The 17533-nt window shown below is 53.2% G+C and overlaps 1 protein-coding gene across 1 annotated transcript in view; it reads left to right on the top strand.

Moving 5' to 3' along the window:
• Zan (zonadhesin) overlaps positions 1-15286 on the top strand; it is a 105839-nt gene extending 90553 nt beyond the window's left edge. Inside the window, 13 exon segments of the mRNA XM_040731637.1 lie at positions 588-729; positions 824-1041; positions 5394-5535; positions 5696-5940; positions 6742-6871; positions 7569-7740; positions 8254-8424; positions 9586-9725; positions 10717-10916; positions 11011-11149; positions 12107-12247; positions 14859-14979; positions 15075-15286. Of these exon segments, the coding sequence (XP_040587571.1) occupies positions 588-729; positions 824-1041; positions 5394-5535; positions 5696-5940; positions 6742-6871; positions 7569-7740; positions 8254-8424; positions 9586-9725; positions 10717-10916; positions 11011-11149; positions 12107-12247; positions 14859-14979; positions 15075-15243 (2130 nt within the window). The 3' untranslated portion in view covers positions 15244-15286.
• Positions 15287-17533: the final 2247 nt, after the last annotated feature.

Below are 17533 nucleotides of genomic sequence, written 5' to 3'. Positions count from 1 at the left end.
AGCAAACCTAACATCTGCCCACGCCGTGGATCTGTGCCCGCACGCTCATACACACCTACATTTTTGAGGGTAGGATTAGGGCTGCTTTTCCCTTTTTTCTGTCTCTCTGGATGCTCTTATTCACATGGTTATCCCAGGGGTTTGAAGGTTGGTAGAGTCTTGGCGTGTGCCGCGGAAATGCTCTGCCACTGAACTACATGCCCTAGTGTTCGGTGGACGATTCTAGACAGATACTCCTCTGCTGAGCTGCGCCTTTAACACTCACTAAACAAGCGCGGTACCTGCCTCTGGGCCACACCTCACTACTGGGTCACACCCACAGCACCTCACTGAGGAATCCTAGACAATTGCTCTAGCCCTGACTCTGCTCCCACCCCCTCACTGAGAGTTCTAGAAAGGCTCAATTGTGCCCACAGTCCCAGTGGCAATTAAGAAAATTGTTATCTGTAGTTGGTTGGTTGACTCGATAGATACTGAACCTGCAGATACAGAGGGCAAATGTAAGACCCTCAGACGGAACGCTAAACTTATCTTCTAGAACAAGCCCTGACATTCTCTCTTTCTTTCCCTCCCTGTGGCTTCTGCAGACTGGCCAGACATGGATCTCCTCTGACTGCACCCAGATTTGTTCATGCAAGGGAGGGATCTTTCAGTGCCAAAGTTTCCAGTGCCCCTCAGGGACCCATTGTGAAGTCTATGAAGATGGCAGCAGTAACTGTGTCTCCAAGAGTAAGGGAGCCCACGGGAAGGGAAGGACAGAACCAGGTCATGGCTGGAGGAACCCAAGGCATGACATGAGCCCTGCTGTCCTTCCACCCCACAGAGCTGCAGTGCCCCGCCCACAGCCTGTACACCGACTGCCTTCCCTCCTGTCTGCCCTCCTGCTCCAACCCGAATGTCTTCTGTGAGGGCACCAGCACCAAAGCCCCCTCCACCTGCAAGGAGGGCTGCGTCTGTCGCCCTGGCTTCCTGGTCAATAAGGACAAGTGTGTACGCAAAGACCAGTGTGACTGCACAGATGCCAAGGGCGACTCCATCCCGGTGAGTGGGGTGACCGTGGGGGGGTGTGGACAGTGGGGTGACAGTGGGGTAGAGAGTGGGGTGAGAGTGGGGGGGTGTGGACAGTGGGGTGACAGTGGGGTAGAGAGTGGGGTGACAGTGAGGGGGTGTGGACAGTGGGGTGACAGTGGGGTGACAGTGGGGTGACAGTGGGGTGACAGTGGGGTAGAGAGTGGGGTGACAGTGGGGTGACAGTGGGGTAGAGAGTGGGGTGACAGTGGGGTAGAGAGTGGGGTGACAGTGGGGTAGAGAGTGGGGTAGAGAGTGGGGTGACAGTGGGGTAGAGAGTGGGGTGACAGTGGGGGGTGTGGACAGTCGGGTAGAGAGTGGGGTAGAGAGTGGGGTGACAGTGGGGTGACAGTGGGGTGACAGTGGGGTAGAGAGTGGGGTGACAGTGGGGTAGAGAGTGGGGTAGAGAGTGGGGTGACAGTGGGGTGACAGTGGGGTAGAGAGTGGGGTGATAGTGGGGTGACAGTGGGGTAGAGAGTGGGGTGATAGTGGGGTGATAGTGGGGTAGAGAGTGGGGTGACAGTGGGGTAGAGAGTGGGGTGACAGTGGGGTGACAGTGGGGTGACAGTGGGGTAGAGAGTGGGGTAGAGAGTGGGGTGATAGTGGGGTAGAGAGTGGGATGACAGTGGGGTAGAGAGTGGGGTGACAGTGGGGTAGAGAGTGGGGTGACAGTGGGGTAGAGAGTGGGGTAGAGAGTGGGGTGACAGTGAGGTGACAGTGGGGTGACAGTGGGGTAGAGAGTGGGGTGACAGTGGGGTAGACAGTGGGGTAGACAGTGGGGTAGAGAGTGGGGTGACAGTGGGGTAGAGAGTGGGGTGACAGTGGGGTAGAGAGTGGGGTGACAGTGGGGTGACAGTGGGGTAGACAGTGGGGTGACAGTGGGGTAGAGAGTGGGGTAGAGAGTGGGGTGACAGTGGGGTAGACAGTGGGGTGACAGTGGGGTAGAGAGTGGGGTAGAGAGTGGGGTGACAGTGGGGTAGAGAGTGGGGTGACAGTGGGGTAGAGAGTGGGGTGACAGTGGGGTAGAGAGTGGGGTGACAGTGGGGTGACAGTGGGATAGACAGTGGGGTAGAGAGTGGGGTAGAGAGTGGGGTGACAGTGGGGTAGAGAGTGGGGTAGAGAGTGGGGTGACAGTGGGGTAGAGAGTGGGGTGACAGTGGGGTAGAGAGTGGGGTGACAGTGGGGTAGAGAGTGGGGTGACAGTGGGGTAGAGAGTGAGGTGACAGTGGGGTAGAGAGTGGGGTGACAGTGGGGTGACAGTAGGGTAGAGAGTGGGGTGACAGTGGGGTGACAGTGGGGTAGAGGTGGGGTGACAGTGGGGTAGAGAGTGGGGTAGAGAGTGGGGTGACAGTGGGGTGACAGTGGGGTAGAGAGTGGGGTGACAGTGGGGTAGAGAGTGGGGTGACAGTGGGGTAGAGAGTGGGGTGACAGTGGGGTGACAGTGGGATAGACAGTGGGGTAGAGAGTGGGGTAGAGAGTGGGGTGACAGTGGGGTAGAGAGTGGGGTAGAGAGTGGGGTGACAGTGGGGTAGAGAGTGGGGTGACAGTGGGGTAGAGAGTGGGGTGACAGTGGGGTAGAGAGTGGGGTGACAGTGGGGTAGAGAGTGAGGTGACAGTGGGGTAGAGAGTGGGGTGACAGTGGGGTGACAGTAGGGTAGAGAGTGGGGTGACAGTGGGGTGACAGTGGGGTAGAGGTGGGGTGACAGTGGGGTAGAGAGTGGGGTAGAGAGTGGGGTGACAGTGGGGTAGAGAGTGGGGTGACAGTGGGGTAGAGAGTGGGGTGACAGTGGGGTAGAGAGTGGGGTGACAGTGGGGTGACAGTGGGGTAGAGAGTGGGGTGACAGTGGGGTGACAGTCGGGTGACAGTGGGGTGACAGTGGGGTAGAGAGTGGGGTGACAGTGGGGTGACAGTGGGGTGACAGTGGGGTGACAGTGGGGTAGAGAGTGGGGTGACAGTGGGGTAGAGAGTGGGTGGGTGGCCCCTCTGCCTTTCTCAGCCTTGGATGCTCTGTTTATAAGGCTGGCTCTGGAGTGTGAAGGCTGGTAGGCTGCAGATTGAGTTTTCTTTTTATTGTTTTTCAAAGACAAGGACTCATATAGCAGGCTGTCTCAAACTCACTGCATAGAGGAAGAGAACCTTGAATTCATGCTCGTCCTGCTTTGACTTCCTGAGTGCGGGGTTAACAGACTGTCCCACTGTGCCTGGGTCATGTGGTGCTGGGGTGGAACCCAGGGCTCTGTGCACCACAGACAAGTACTCCACCAATGGAGCCACGTCCCCAGCCCTCATAGACTGGGGGTCGTGTCAGGGAGTCCCCACAACTGAAGCACCAGGGTGGACAGGAAGAACCCTGCTGCTCCATTTCCTTATCTGCATATAGCCCCTCCTAAGCCGTGTATTTAAGACACCAGGAACAAGCTGTGTGCTGTGGTGCATACCTCGAATCCAACCACTTAGGAGCTAGGGACAGGAAGACCAGAAGTTGAGGGCTATCCTCAGATGCATGATGAGTCTGAGGCTGCCTAAGCTACCTAAGACCTTATCTCTACTAATCCTGGCAGAAGGCCAAGAACAGTGTCTTGAGAAGGAGGAATGCGTGGTACCAAGGTGCAAACGGCACTGCAGCTGTCTTCTGGAGAAGGCCAATCGCACCAGTTCCTGGGCATCCGCAGGAATTATGTTCTTGGTTCCAGAACACCCTGAAGATGCCCACGTATACAGATGTCCAAGCCCTTATAGAAATGATGCGGGCCTGGGAGTGCAGCTTAGTGTGCAGAGGGCTTGGCACACAGAGCCCTGGGTTCCATCCCCAGCAGCACTTGAAGCAGGAGTGGGGTGCACACCTGTCTTCCTAGCACCAGGAACACAGAAGCCCAAGGCTCAGAAGTTCAAAGCCCTCCTTGGCTACATAGGGAATTGGAGGCCAGCCTGGTCTATGAAAGGAAGGAAGGCTGTGAAGGCCGTCTGGCTGTGGCATCTGTCACCTTGGTTCCCAGGGTTGATGTGGGTAATGTGGCTAAGCAGGGTTCTCCTTCCTCCTCACAACCCCACATGTGTTCCCCTCGAAACCGCCACGTGGTTGAGGAGGCTTCCCTCCTAGAACCTCCAAGCAAGCTCTTTAAACAAACACACAGCTGGGCAGACAGCTCAGTCCGGAAGTGTTTGTCTTGCACATGAGGCTGTCAGGGGAGGGCCAGGAGGTGTCTCGGCAGGTAAACACACCTCCCACAAAGCCCACCTAGTGGGAAGAGAGAATGGGCTCCTGAAAGAAATATCCTCTGCCCCACACGCACATGCTGCGGCATCCTATGGCCAAAATAAATGCTTTTTTTTTCTATTTTTTTAAAGTCAGGTGTAGTAGTATTTGCTTGTAATCCAGCATTGAAGATGTGAAAACAGGTAGATCCCTGAGGCTCACTGGCCAGCCAACCTAGCCCACTTGGCAAGTTCAAGACTTAATGAAAGACCCTGCCTCAAAGAACAAAGTGGACAGTTCCTGAGGAATGAGCTTGTCCTTTGACCCTCTTCTACATGCTCATGTCTGTATGTGTGTGCACACACATGTAAACACATGCACTCAAGCACACACACACTCACGCACAAATAAGTAACTTCCAATATGCTTTAAATAATTCTATGTGTATTCTAGTGATAAGACTCTGTAAAGTTACATAAATAGTTCTGCTGTATTATTTAGGGAATAATGACATAAAATACATAGATTTTCTTTATAGAGCTTAGAGCCCCATTCATGCAAGGCACTAACTCTACACTGATCCATACTCCAGCCCCTCACTGGGGGATTCTAGGCAGGAGCTCTACCACTGAGCCACACCCCGGCCCCTCACTGGGGGATTCTAGGCAGGTGTTCTACCACTGAGCCACACCCCAGCCCCTCACTGGGGGATTCTAGGCACATACTCCACCACTTAGCTATACCCCTAACCATAGATGCAATTGTTTTGATAGTTGGACCATGTGGTAGTCTGATTTCTTATTTTTATTTATTCTCTCTCACACAACACCTCCTGACACATCCTCCCCTCCCTCTCCTGCTTCCAGTACCCCACTACTTGTCGTCTTCCCTTGAGAAAAGAGCAGGCCCCCAGGCATGTCAACCGAATGCAGCATCACAAGCTGCAACGAGCCCCGGCACAAACCCTCACATAAAGGCTGGGGGCAGCTTTTCACATATTTTCATCCATAGCTGGTTGACTTAATAGACTTGGGGCAGGCGGATGTAAGCCATCCACACAGGAAGTCAAGCCTTTCTCTTCAAACGCCCCCTCTCCCTCACTCCCTTCTCCTCCCGCGGCTTCTGCAGGCAGGCAAGACCTGGATCTCCAGTGGCTGCACCCAGAGCTGCGCCTGTGAGGACGGCGCTGTTCGGTGCCGGAACTTCATCTGCCCCACGGGGTCCCACTGCCAGCACAGCGACGACGGCAGCAGTAACTGTGCCGCCAATAGTAAGGGAGGGAGAGGGAGAGGGTGCCCTGGTGGCTGGAAGAACCCTGAGGCGGAGCCCTGGCCTAAGAGGGGGTGATCAGAAACACCGGAGCTGGGGAGAGGTCCTAGGAGACCAGTAACTGGGCTGAGGTCCTTTTCGGCGTTCACATTTCTTGACAGAATTGGAAAAATGTTCCATCTTCGGGGATCCCTACTACCATACTTTTGATGGCTTCACCTACCGCTTCCCGGGCCGGATGAACTACTATCTCATTAAGACAGTGGACGAGCTCCCAGAGGGCGTCCAGCAACTGGTCGCGGAGGGGCGCAACAAGATATCCTCCAAAGGGAGTCCAGCCTTGCATGAGATGACCATCTTCGTCTATGGTTATAAAATCCAGCTCAAAGAAGAGCTGGTGGTTTTGGTGAGTAAGGGGCAGAACCAGACCTGAAGGAACCTAGAGAGACTGTTGTAGGCCACCTGGAGTTGGCAAAGCCAGAGTGCCGGCTGCCAGGGAGTTTGCAGGGATGCAGATGGCGTTCAGAAGTCAGAGTCGGTGTCGCTTAGTGGAGGAAGATAGCAAGGGCAGTGGGGCAGAGGGGAGTGCAGGGCCTCACACGTACCAGCGGAGCACCCACAGTGATGCTCAAAACCAACTTCCTTTATGCTCATCTAGTCTTTTAGTATTTGTGTGTGTATCTGTTTATGTGTGTCTGTGTAAGTATATCCCACATACGCATGAGTACCACAGAGGCCAGAAGGTGTCATGTACCCTGGAGCTAGAGTTATAGGTAGTTGTGAGCTGTCCAGCAAGGAATCTGGGAACCACATGCAGGTCTGCTGGAGGAGCAGCAACCATGGTCAAACAATGGGCCGTCTCTCTGCCACATGTGTTTGTTGTGTGCACATGCATGGGCTGTGGTGCCTGTTTGGAGGTCATTAGACAGCTTGGAGGAGTCAGTTCTCTGTGTCCCCCATACGGGTCCTGGAAATCGAACTCAGGTCCTCCAGAATGGTGGCAAGTGCCTCTACCACTGAACCATCTGTCTGAATTTCTGAGTTTTTGCAAAGAAGACCCTGGGGTATGAAGGGAAGTCTCTGGCACTGGGGGTAAAGAAGACTCTAGAATATCATGGTGGGTGATGAGAAAAGCCAGGCGCACAGCACAGCAGCAGAGAGTGTGGCCCACTGAGCATGCTATGCAGCTGCAGTCTTCCATTTCAAGGTCAACGATCAAAAGGTGGCGGTCCCTTACAGTCCGAACGACCACCTGCGGGTCATCTTACGGGCACAGCGGCTGCTTCTCGTCACTGACTTTGAAATGGTGGTGGACTTCGATGGAAAGCATAGCACAGGTACCTGAGACGGCCACCGACAGCAGAAGCCTGGGCTCTGACCCAGGGCGCTAGCTCACACGTGTAACCCCAACCCTCGGGAGCCAGCAGCAGGAGGGTCTTCCATGAGGTGGGCCCACTTGGTCTACAGAGTGAGTTCCAGGCTACCCAAGGCCTGTACTGAGATTCTGTCTCAAAGAAACCCAATCAAGCCAGGTGGTGGTGGCGCACGCCTTTAATCCCAGCACTCAGAAGGCAGAGGCAGGTGGGCCTCTGTGAGTTGTAGGCCAGCCTGGTCTACAGAACTAGTTCCAAGACAGCCAGGGCTGTTACACAGATAAAACCCTGTCTCGAAAAACAACAAACAAAAAAAGAAAAAAGAAAACCCAAACAAACAACGCGACAGTGCAGGGTGTGATGGAGCTCACCTGCAATCTTAGCATCGGAAGGAAGAGGCAGGAGGATCCGGAAAAGCCAGCCTCAGCTGCACAGCCGGTTTGAGTTTAGCTTGGGCTATATGAGACCCTGTCTCAAAAATGAAAATAGAACAATAAAACCAATAAACAGGAACCCATTTCTGGGATGGAGGGGGGCAAGGCACATTTCAGTGAGTTATACGTGGGGATAGAGCCCCCAGCCTGAGAGGGAGACTGGGTTATGGTGGGGGGACAGAAGTGGGCTCACTACAGGCTACAGGGAGTGTCCTTCCTCCCGGCAGTGATCTCCTTGCCTACCATGTACCGAGGACTGATACGGGGTCTGTGTGGAAACTATGACAAGGACCAAGCCAATGATTTCATGTTGCCCAATGGAATGCTCACCTCCAACCTCAATGCCTTTGGCAACAGCTGGGAGGTGAAGATGGTAGATGCCCTCTTCCGATCGCCAAGGTGAGGGCTGAAGGTTAGGGAGATGACTAAGAGTCTCTTTGTTGGAGGGCAGAGGATTGAACCTATGACCTTATACATGTAATATGAGCCACATTCCTCACTCTTTACTGAGAATTAAAGTCAAATCTTCTTATCACTGAGCCACATCCCAGCCCCTCACTGGGGGATTCTAGGCAGGAGCTCTACCACTGAGCCACGCCCCAGCCCCTCACTGGGGGATTCTAGGCAGGTGTTCTACCACTGAGTCACACCCCAGCCCCTCACTGGGGGATTCTAGGCAGGTGCTGTCCCTCTGAGACGGGTATGTCCTACCCAGCCAGTCTCGTTTCCACTGTCTTAACCCTCTGGTCCTCAGCACAGAGGCACCTTCTGTCACTTGGTCTCTCGCTGAGAGGTGCTCATTAGAAATCCCCATGGTGCCCTTGTCCTTCCTTTCACCTTTCTGCAGACTTGTTTTTTCTCCTTAAGTTCATCTCCCGAGCCTCAAGCAGCCCCTTGCCATCCCTACTTCAGGGCCCTGCCAGAAGAAGATGGAGGAGAGGAAGAGCCCGAGCTTCCGCCGTCAGAGTGCAGTCCGGAGCAGACCGCGCTCCTCAGCAGCACCCAGGCCTGTAGGGTGCTGATGGACCCCCAGGGCCCCTTTGCTGCCTGTCACCAGATTGTAGCCCCACATCCCTTTGAGCAGTGAGTCACAGGCCCAGTGCTTACGAGAATGTTCCAGATTCCTGCTGTGGTTTTCCTCTCTGACCCCACTAGCTCTGTGGGCTTGGTTCTCCCTTGTGACCTCGTTTCCTACTGACCCCCCATTCTACAGCCTGTCTTTCTATGATCACATGCCTTATCCCCAAGCTGTCCCTCTAGCCTGCCGACTTTCTGTGTGGGGCTCTGGGCCCTTCTTCACTAGTTTAGTTTTAATCTATCTTATTCTGTATTTATTTAGGTCTCGTGTAGCCCAGGCTAACATACCTAAAGATGACCTTGAATTTCTGATTCTTCTGCCTCCACCTCTCAAGTGCTGGGATGATAGGCATGGGGCACCATGCCTTGCTTGTGTGGTACAGGGGATGAACCCAGGGCTCCATGCATGCTGAGCAAACACTCTGCCAACTCGGCTGCACCTCGGCTTCTGTTTGCGCATTTATTTGAGAGCGTTTTCAGGAGGGTGCGTGTGCACGCGTGCTCAGTGTGCATGTCGTGTATGTTTATATAGGTCAGGGGCATCCTCCTTGGTTTCTGTTTCCTGTCTTTGCTTTTGTGTGAGTGTGGAGATGGGTATGTGTTGTCGGGGTGTTATTGAAAATCTGGTGTCTTGCCTTATTCCTTAGATACAGGGTCTCACACTGAACCTTCAGCTCGTTTTTTTTGTTTTGTTTTGTTTTTGTTTTTGTTTTTTTGGCTGGACTGTGAGAGAGTCTTTACTCCCCACAAAGCTGGGATTACAGGCATGTGTGGGGATTCCAACTCAGTTCCTCATACTTGAGCAGCAGGTGCTTTTTCCCAGTGAGCATTTCCCCAGCTTCACCTTGTTTTCTGAGGCAAGGTTTCCAGCGTAAGCCTAATGCTTACTGAGTAGGCTAAGCTGGCTGGCCAGTGAGCCTCGAGGACCCTCCTGTCTCCCCTTCACCAGCTCTGGGATTCCAAACACATCACCACGCCATGCTTGCTTTTAACATGGGTACCAGAAATCAAACAGCTCCTTATTCTTGCCAGGCAAGCCTCTGTCAGTTTAGCCACGCCCCCATCCCGCAGCCCCTCACCCTGGGCCCTTTTCCAGCAAGGCCCGACCTCTTTGCTTCCTGCCTCTAACATCACACCTACTCCACCCACCCTCCCTTTCTGCCCCAGGCACTGTATGTCTGACATGTGCTCTGCTTGGAAAACCAAAGAGAAAGAAGAGCTTCGATGCCGGGTCCTCAGTGGCTATGCCGTCCTGTGCCAGGAGGCAGGTGCCAACATGACTGGCTGGCGGGACCAGACGCGCTGTGGTGAGGCTCTGACTCTACCTCCGCTCAGTTCTGCTGCTGTGCTGCCTCCACCCTCGCCATGGCCTTCCAGCCTGATTCTTCTCTCCCAAGTTCAAGGCAGCAAAGTGACTCCAGACTGACGCCTCTCCTGCCTGCTCCTCCACTGCCCAACCCCATTCCTCCTCCTCTCTGCCCATGCTTTCTGTTGTTGGGTTTTCTCTTCCTCTATTTCTCTGTATGTGTGTATGTGTGCACCCGTGTGTGTTTGGATTCGTGTGTGCACCCGTGTGTGTTTGGATTCGTGTGTGTGGATGCCAGAGCAGAGAACCCTGGTGACAGCTAGCTGCCTAACAAGCCCAAGTGTCCTCAGGTCTCTGCCTCACCAGAACTGGGGTGACAAGCACATTCCCCACACTGGCTGTCCCTGTCATTTCTGTCACCCCTCAGCTCCATGCTTATGTTCTGTGGTGGGTGTTCCACAGATTTTGCTCACGTCTGTTTGATGTATATGTATGAGTGCTTTGCCTGCCTGCATTCTATGCATGCTGGTGCCCACAGAGGCTCGCAGCAGGTGTCAGGCCCCTGGAACTGGAGTTACAGATGGTTGTGAACCACCATGTGGGCACTGGGAGCAGAGCCGGGAACAATCCTCTGTGAGTGCTCCTAACTGCTGAGCCATTTTTTCAGCCCCTGTTTTTGGTTTTTGAGGAAAAAATCTCGCTCTGTAGCCCATGCTGGCCTCAAACTCATGGTGAGCCTTCTGCCTCAGCTCCTGAGTGCTGGGATTCCAGGTGTGTGCTACCATACCCACTGCCCATCTGTTTTCATCAGACATCTTGTTTCCCAGACAGAAGTCCTCAGGCAGACCTGGCCTGCTTGCCCTGGGCTGGCTGTCTACAGGGAGCTCTGCGCTCTGTTGGATGGCCTTACACCCCACTCCGTTTCCTGCCCGCTCAGCCCTTTGTTTGGCCCCAAGGCCAGCCAGCTCCTAACTATGCTTGTATCCTCTCAGCCATGACATGTCCTGCCAATACTGTGTACCAGAGCTGTATGACGCCCTGCCCAGCGTCCTGTGCCAAATTTGTGACCCCCAAGGTGTGTGATGGTCCCTGTGTGGAAGGCTGTGCCAGCATCCCAGGCTACATCTACAGTGACACCCAGAGCCTTCCAGTGACTCGCTGCGGCTGCACTACCAACGGCATCTACTACAAGGTCTGGGTGGCGTGGAGGCCTGGCAATCCAGGTACAGAGAATGGGCTCTAGGATGAATCTAGAACGTTCCGTGTCTTCACCTGCTCTTTTCCAGCTGGATGACAGCTTTGTAACTGATGACTGCTCCCAGCGCTGCACCTGTGCCAGCCAGGGGGTCCTGCTGTGTGAGCCCTACGGCTGCAGAGCTGGAGAGTCCTGCACCGTGGCCAACTTTACTCGAGGCTGCTTCCGGGGTGAGCCTGGGTCTTTCTGGTGTCTTAACACCAGGGATACCCTCCCTCCCTATGCCCTGCCTGAGTGGGATTCTTTTGTAGGAAGGGTTGAAGGAAAAGAACCATGCAGAGCTCTGTCTGCCTCAGGATAGACTTTAACCTTTACCTAGTGGAAAGCACAATACCCCATTTTATGAGCAATGTAAACAGGGTTCCAGCCAAGCGCAGTGGTGCACACCTCAATCCCAGCACTCAGGAGACAGAGGCAGGCAGATCTCTGTGAGTGTGAGGCCAGCCTGGTCTACAGTGAGTTCCAGGACATCCAGGACTACATAGTGAGACCCCCATCTCTCTCTCTCAAAAGAAAGGGAGGGGTTCCAGGGCTGGAAAAACAGCCCAGTTTGTAAAGTGCATCCTGACAAATGTAGAGACCTGAGTTGGATCTCTAGTACCCATGTTTAAAAAGTCAATCACAGTTAGAGAGATGGCTCAGTGGTTAAGAGCACTGGCTGTTCTTGAGGAGGACCCAGGTTCAGTTCCCAGCACCCACAGGGCCCCGCCCAACTGCCTGTAACTCCAGTTCTGGCGTCTGACGGCACAGACACACATACATGGAGCAGGCACTCATACATGCATATAAAATGGGTCTCTAGGGCTGTGGGGCTTTCAGCCTAGACTAACAGTGAGCTCTGGGCTTATGAGAGGCCCTGTGTCTAAAACAAACAAAGTAGACAGCAACTGAAGAATGACTCCTGAAGTTGACGGACCTTCACACACACACACACACACACACACACACACACACACACACAGAGGGGGGGTTTAGAGGGTTGAACAAATTCTAAACCCAGGGTAGCAGGGTCAGAGTGCCAGGCCAGGCTTTGGTGACGACTGATGCTCTCCCCGGGCCCCTCCCACGCCCTCTCGTGCACTATGAATGTCCTCTTGGGACCCACTCACACCCTTCTGCCCTTGCAGATAGCCCGTGTCTACATAACCCCTGCCACAATGATGGCCGCTGTCAGGAGCAGGGGGCCACCTTCATCTGCCATTGTGACCTTGGCTATGGAGGAGAATTCTGCACAGAACCACGGGATATCCCATCCAGAAAAAAGCTAGGTAACAGCCACACCCCAGGCCTGTGTCCCACTGGCCACTGCCACAGAATTACTCTGTTTTTAATTTTCATACACATTATAATCACATATCTATATATGTATATATCTATATATATATATCACAGATATATAATAGGGGTGACAATATATCACAATATATTCATATAGTATAATAAGTAATATATCATAGGCAACATTGTGCACTATATACTATAGATGATATAAAATGTGCAATTACATATCACACATATATAGTTTATAGTTCTATATAAATATTTTGGGTGTATTGTATATTGATAATATATGTTAAATTATAATATATAAATTATGTTATGCTGTATATTTTAGATATACTATCAATTATAGAATATAATTCATATGATATTGTATTATATATATGAGAGATTATATTTATTTGTTGGGGTGGGGTGAATGTGTGGGTTTCAGAGGACAACCCAAGGGAGTCATCTATCTCCTTCTGCTATGTGAAACTCTGGGATCCAACTCCGGTCTCTAGGCCTAGTGCCAAGCACCTTAGCCTACCCAGCTGTCTCTCCAGTTCATGTGCTATACACCACATAACACGTATATGATATTCGGGCATGGCGGCACAGGTCTGTAACCCTAGCATGTTGGAAGTGAAGACAAGAAGATCAGGAGTTCAAGGTCATCCTCAGCTGCATAGTGAGTTTGAGGCTAGCCTGGTTATATGAAACCTATCTCATTAAGAAAACCCTAAATAACAACATATTACATATGAAACTAAATAGGAATCATGTCACTGTGAGATCCCCACGGATCAGCAAGACAGTAGTCCTCCACCTGTCTTTCGTTCGTCTCCTAGAGGAATACACTGTGATCTTGCTGCGCCCTAGTGCGTGCGTATAGGAGCAGATGCCAGTTACTGTGTTTATACATAAATGAGGAGGCCAAGGGACACCCCCTGATGGTATTCTTTAAGCACAATCCACTTTTTTTTTGAGGCTGGAACTGGTCACAGGGCATAGGGTGATGGCTAGTGACCCCAAGTCTGCCTTTCTCCTCTTCCCCAGCACTAGGGTTGCAAGTGCACACCGAGGTTGTCATGTGGGCTCTGGAATCAAACCTGGCTCCTTGTTCTTTCAAGACAAGCACACTACCCACTGAGCTGTCTCCCCAGTCCCTCCCTGTCTTGTTTATTGGCTCCTTTCAATTAATGTGCTTGGAACATGGTGTCATGCAGCCCCGATGGCTTTGACCTCACTGTTTTGCCGAAAATGACCTGGAGCTTTTCTGAAGCTCCTACTTCCTCCTGCATGTCCTGGGGCTGTTAGCACGCTAGCGTGCCTTTGCCTTCCTGACTGGCTGAGCTTCCACTGCTCACCCGTGCTGCCCCTGCTCAGTCCCTCTCCACCCTCTGCTGTCCCCTGCCCCAAACTGGGATTCTGTTGCACCTCTGGGCCATTGTTTTTCCAAGTCTATGCTTGGGAGGGCATAACCTGTTTAACACGTCCTTATCAGCATTTCCCCAAGAGGCTCAGGTCCAGTGGGCATGGACTTCTGCGTCCCCAACAAGCTTCTAGGCTGGAAGTGTTTCTGGGGTGGGAAGTAGGGGCAGAGGACTGGAGTCTGTGGCTCACTCGCTGACGTAGTGCACATGAAGGCCTGGGTTCAATGCTCAGCGTGGCGTCAACTGGGAGTGATGGTAAATGCCTGTAATCCCAGCACGGCAAGAGGGTGAGGCAGGGGCCTGAGAATTTCCGGCCAGCCTGGATTACACAGACTGTGTTACAGAAAACTAGAAAGGGTGGCAGTGAGGCAGGAGGATCCCCTTGAGTTCAAGGTCAGCCTGCTGGGCTGCATAGTGAGCTCCAGGACAGCCTAGGCTAGAGTGAAGTCCCACCTCAGAAGATGCAGAGGGCAGGGAGGGAGAGTGGCCCCGATGTCAAACCTGGTGTGAAGAACCCCTGGAGAGTCTTATGGGAGCTGTGACTGCAAAAAGGAAGGGCTCCTGGGTGAGGGCCCAGGGCCTCCTGGAGGGAGGACCAAGAGATGTAGGAGGACCAGATGCCCTAAGCTGGCAGCTCAGGGCCCTCGGTCTCCCGCCTGTCCCTGTTGGGTACAGGTGGGGGTGGGAGTACGCACAAGCGCGGTGTGTGCGTGCAGGTCAGAGGGCAACCTTGGGTGCGTGTCTTGTCTAAGGGCTTACCGGGCCTGGTGAGATGGTTCAGTGGGCAAACATGGCTGGCTCCAACCTGCCTCCTGAATTTGATCCCAACATGGTAGAAGAGAACTAACTCTTACAGGTTATCCTCTGACCTCCACAAGTGCATGCTAGCACATGCATGTGGGCACACATGCTCACACGGGCACGCGCGTGCGCGCGCGCGCACACACACACACACACACACACACACACACACACACACACACACACACACGGTCCCCATAGCCTCGCTGCCCTGGCACTTTACCAGTGTCCAGGGATCCACTTGTCCTCACCCTAATTTAGGGCTGGTGTTGGGGGCAGCACCACCACTTTCACACGGGCTCTGGGGACCTGGCTTGCAAGGCCGACCCTCTAACCCACTGTGCCTACTCACAGCCCCATTGCTGTTCCTTTCTGCCCTCAGAATCACCCAGCTTAATGGCCATCCTGCCAGGGGTGCTCGTGATGGTGTTAGTCCCTGTATTACTGCCCAGAGTATATGTTTACATGACGACGAGAACTGCCTTGGCGAGGAGGAGGAGGGGGTAAGTCCCCGGTGTGGGGGTGACAGGGCAGTCGATGGGTGGGACCTAACGCACACAAAAGCTGTGCTCCTCATCTGATCCCCCACCACCTCTAGGGAGAAACTGTTGGGACAAAATAGACATAGTCTGGAAGAAACAGGTGAGAACCAGCCCGGCCTGGGGGCGTGCAAGTCCTGGCCAAGAGGTGAGTCCTCCTCCAATGTGGGTTTCCTTGCTCTCTCCTCAGATGCTCCAGAGCCTTCCTTCAAAGCTGCCGAGTTCTGACTTGTCCTCAAACAAATAGATAAAAATAATTTATTTTTTTAAATACTTTTTTTACATGTTGTTGTGTGGTCGTGTGTTACATGTGTGTATATGGGTGGGTATGCGCGCACCTGCCATTTGCTTGTCTGGAGGTTGGAAATTCGTGGGAGTCAGTTCTCTCCTTTTGCTCTGTGGGATGTGGGGATCAAACTCAGGCGTTCAGGCTACACAGCAAACACTTCTCCATGAGATACCTTGCTAGCCCCATGCTGAATGCTTTTAGATATGAATTTCCCCTTGATTGTGGTGGAGATGGTTAGTCTGGGAGACGAAGAGAAATGGGAACGGGAGACAGGTGTGTGTGGATCTCTGAAGGCTGGGTGCTGTGCAGGTGTGGCGGCGGGGAGATGTCCATGGGGAGGGAACCTCAGTAAGGAGAATGTCACTCATTGAGAGCCTGTCAGGTGGCCCATTCAGTCCTGGTAAGTTGCTAGCAATGGACGACAGAAGGGGCAGAGAGGGAAACTTCCAGAAGGAAGAATGAGCTTCTGCAAGACAGGAGAAAAGATCTTCTGTGCAATCCTTTATTTGTTTATTTGTGAGAAATCACTATATAACAGGGTGACTTTTGAACTCCCGATCCTCCTGCCTTTACCTGTTGAGATTACAGGCATATATCACTACACTTAGTTTATGCCCGGGGTTTTATGAATGCTAGGCAAGCACTCTACAGTCTGAGCCATTTTCCAGTGCCAATCATGCACGTTCTTTACCCCAGAAACCCCCATTTTAAAAAGTGTGTGTGTGTTTACGTGTGTTTGTGCATGCACAGGTGCTGTTGTGTGACACCATTCCTGCAAAGATGTGAACAGACCTCTGCTCGTCTCAGATAGGGAACCAACAATGGACCAAAGTGGGACACCAGTGCAGTCCAACGCGCTGCACTCATGCAGGGGTAGGGGTGAGGGGTGAGCAGCGGAAATGACTGCGGTAGCTGTGACTCATGAACCTGGAGCATGCTGCTCGCTGCACAGCTTCCAGGCAGCGTGGCAGGCTGGAGGGTGTCTCTCCTCAGGTTGTCTGGCAGTGTTCTTAGCGGCCCCAGCTTTAGACACAGGCTTGGGAAGGAGGGGCCTAGTGCATTTGGTCAGCTTCAGGGACATCCTGAATCGCTCACTTCCGGACCTTCAGCAGCTTCCCTTAGTACAGAGTCAGAGCTTTATTTATTTCATGTGTGTGCATGCGTATGTGCGTGTGTAAGAGACAATGTCTGCCATGTGTGTGCTCATAAACACCAGGCGAGGGCGTTGAACTCTTTGGAGCTGGAGTCGCAGGTGGCCGTGAGCTGGGGGTGCTGGGAACCTAACTTGGGTCCCCTCGGAGAGCAGTAAGTGCTGTTAAGCGTGGAGCCATCCCTGCGATCCAACACCCTGAGCCCTAACAAGCTTCTCTCCAAAGTAGGGCGTGCCAGCTAGGCGTGCCATGCAGGAGCCGCACACCCACGACCTAGTGGGCGGCCAGAGGGCGACTCCTGCCTCCATCCCTCAGGCCCCTCCGCCTTCTATTAGAGACAGAAGCCAGTCAGCTTCCGCGTACGCACCTGCCTGCCTCCCACACCTCCACCGCCGTTCTAGTGTGTGTCACGACGTCAGGCCACAGGAAGAACACTCCGGTCACCAACTGAGCCATCTCTCCAGCACTCCAGGGGTTTATTGTTTTATTCTTAACTATGCTCACACACAAATGTGGAGGCCAGAAGACAGCTAGAGGTCAGTTCTCTCTTTACTATGTGGGGTCCAGGGCCAAACTCGGGTCAGGTTTGGCAGCAAGCACCTGTTGTGCCCACCCCGTTATTTTTTAAGGGGGCTTCAAACTTTCTCTATAACCCTAGCTGGCCTTGCACTCATGGGGCTCGGGGCTTCCTACGACTGCACAGGTCTAGGAGCCCAGGCCCACAGTGGCACCTGAGTGCCTCCACCAGGGGGAAGCAAGGTCCTTCTAGGTTTTGTTTCTAATTGGCCTTCTCTTCATTCCTCCACTTCTCCCAAGAGCCCTTCGCTTGGTTACTATGGAAACTGGGTGGGGTTGCAGGCTTTGGAGCTGTTTCAGCAACGCAGGTGGAAGTGAGCACCTAAGCAACCCGAGGAGGCCAAGGTGTGTATTTTGCACCTTGAGTCTGCGTCTCCTTCTGGGTTACTCCCGGCTTGGGCAAAATCTAGGCTCGAATGAAGAAAAGGCAACCAGGTGATGGATGGATGCGGGACCTCAGGAGGTGGGGGTGTGGGGGGCGGGGGTCTTAGCAGAGACATGC

Source organism: Mesocricetus auratus, unplaced genomic scaffold, assembly GCF_017639785.1.
Source record: "Mesocricetus auratus isolate SY011 unplaced genomic scaffold, BCM_Maur_2.0 Super-Scaffold_100025, whole genome shotgun sequence".
Taxonomy (NCBI): domain Eukaryota; kingdom Metazoa; phylum Chordata; class Mammalia; order Rodentia; family Cricetidae; genus Mesocricetus; species Mesocricetus auratus.
Note: the sequence above shows the minus strand (reverse complement) of the source record. Positions and strands in the feature narration are given on the sequence as shown.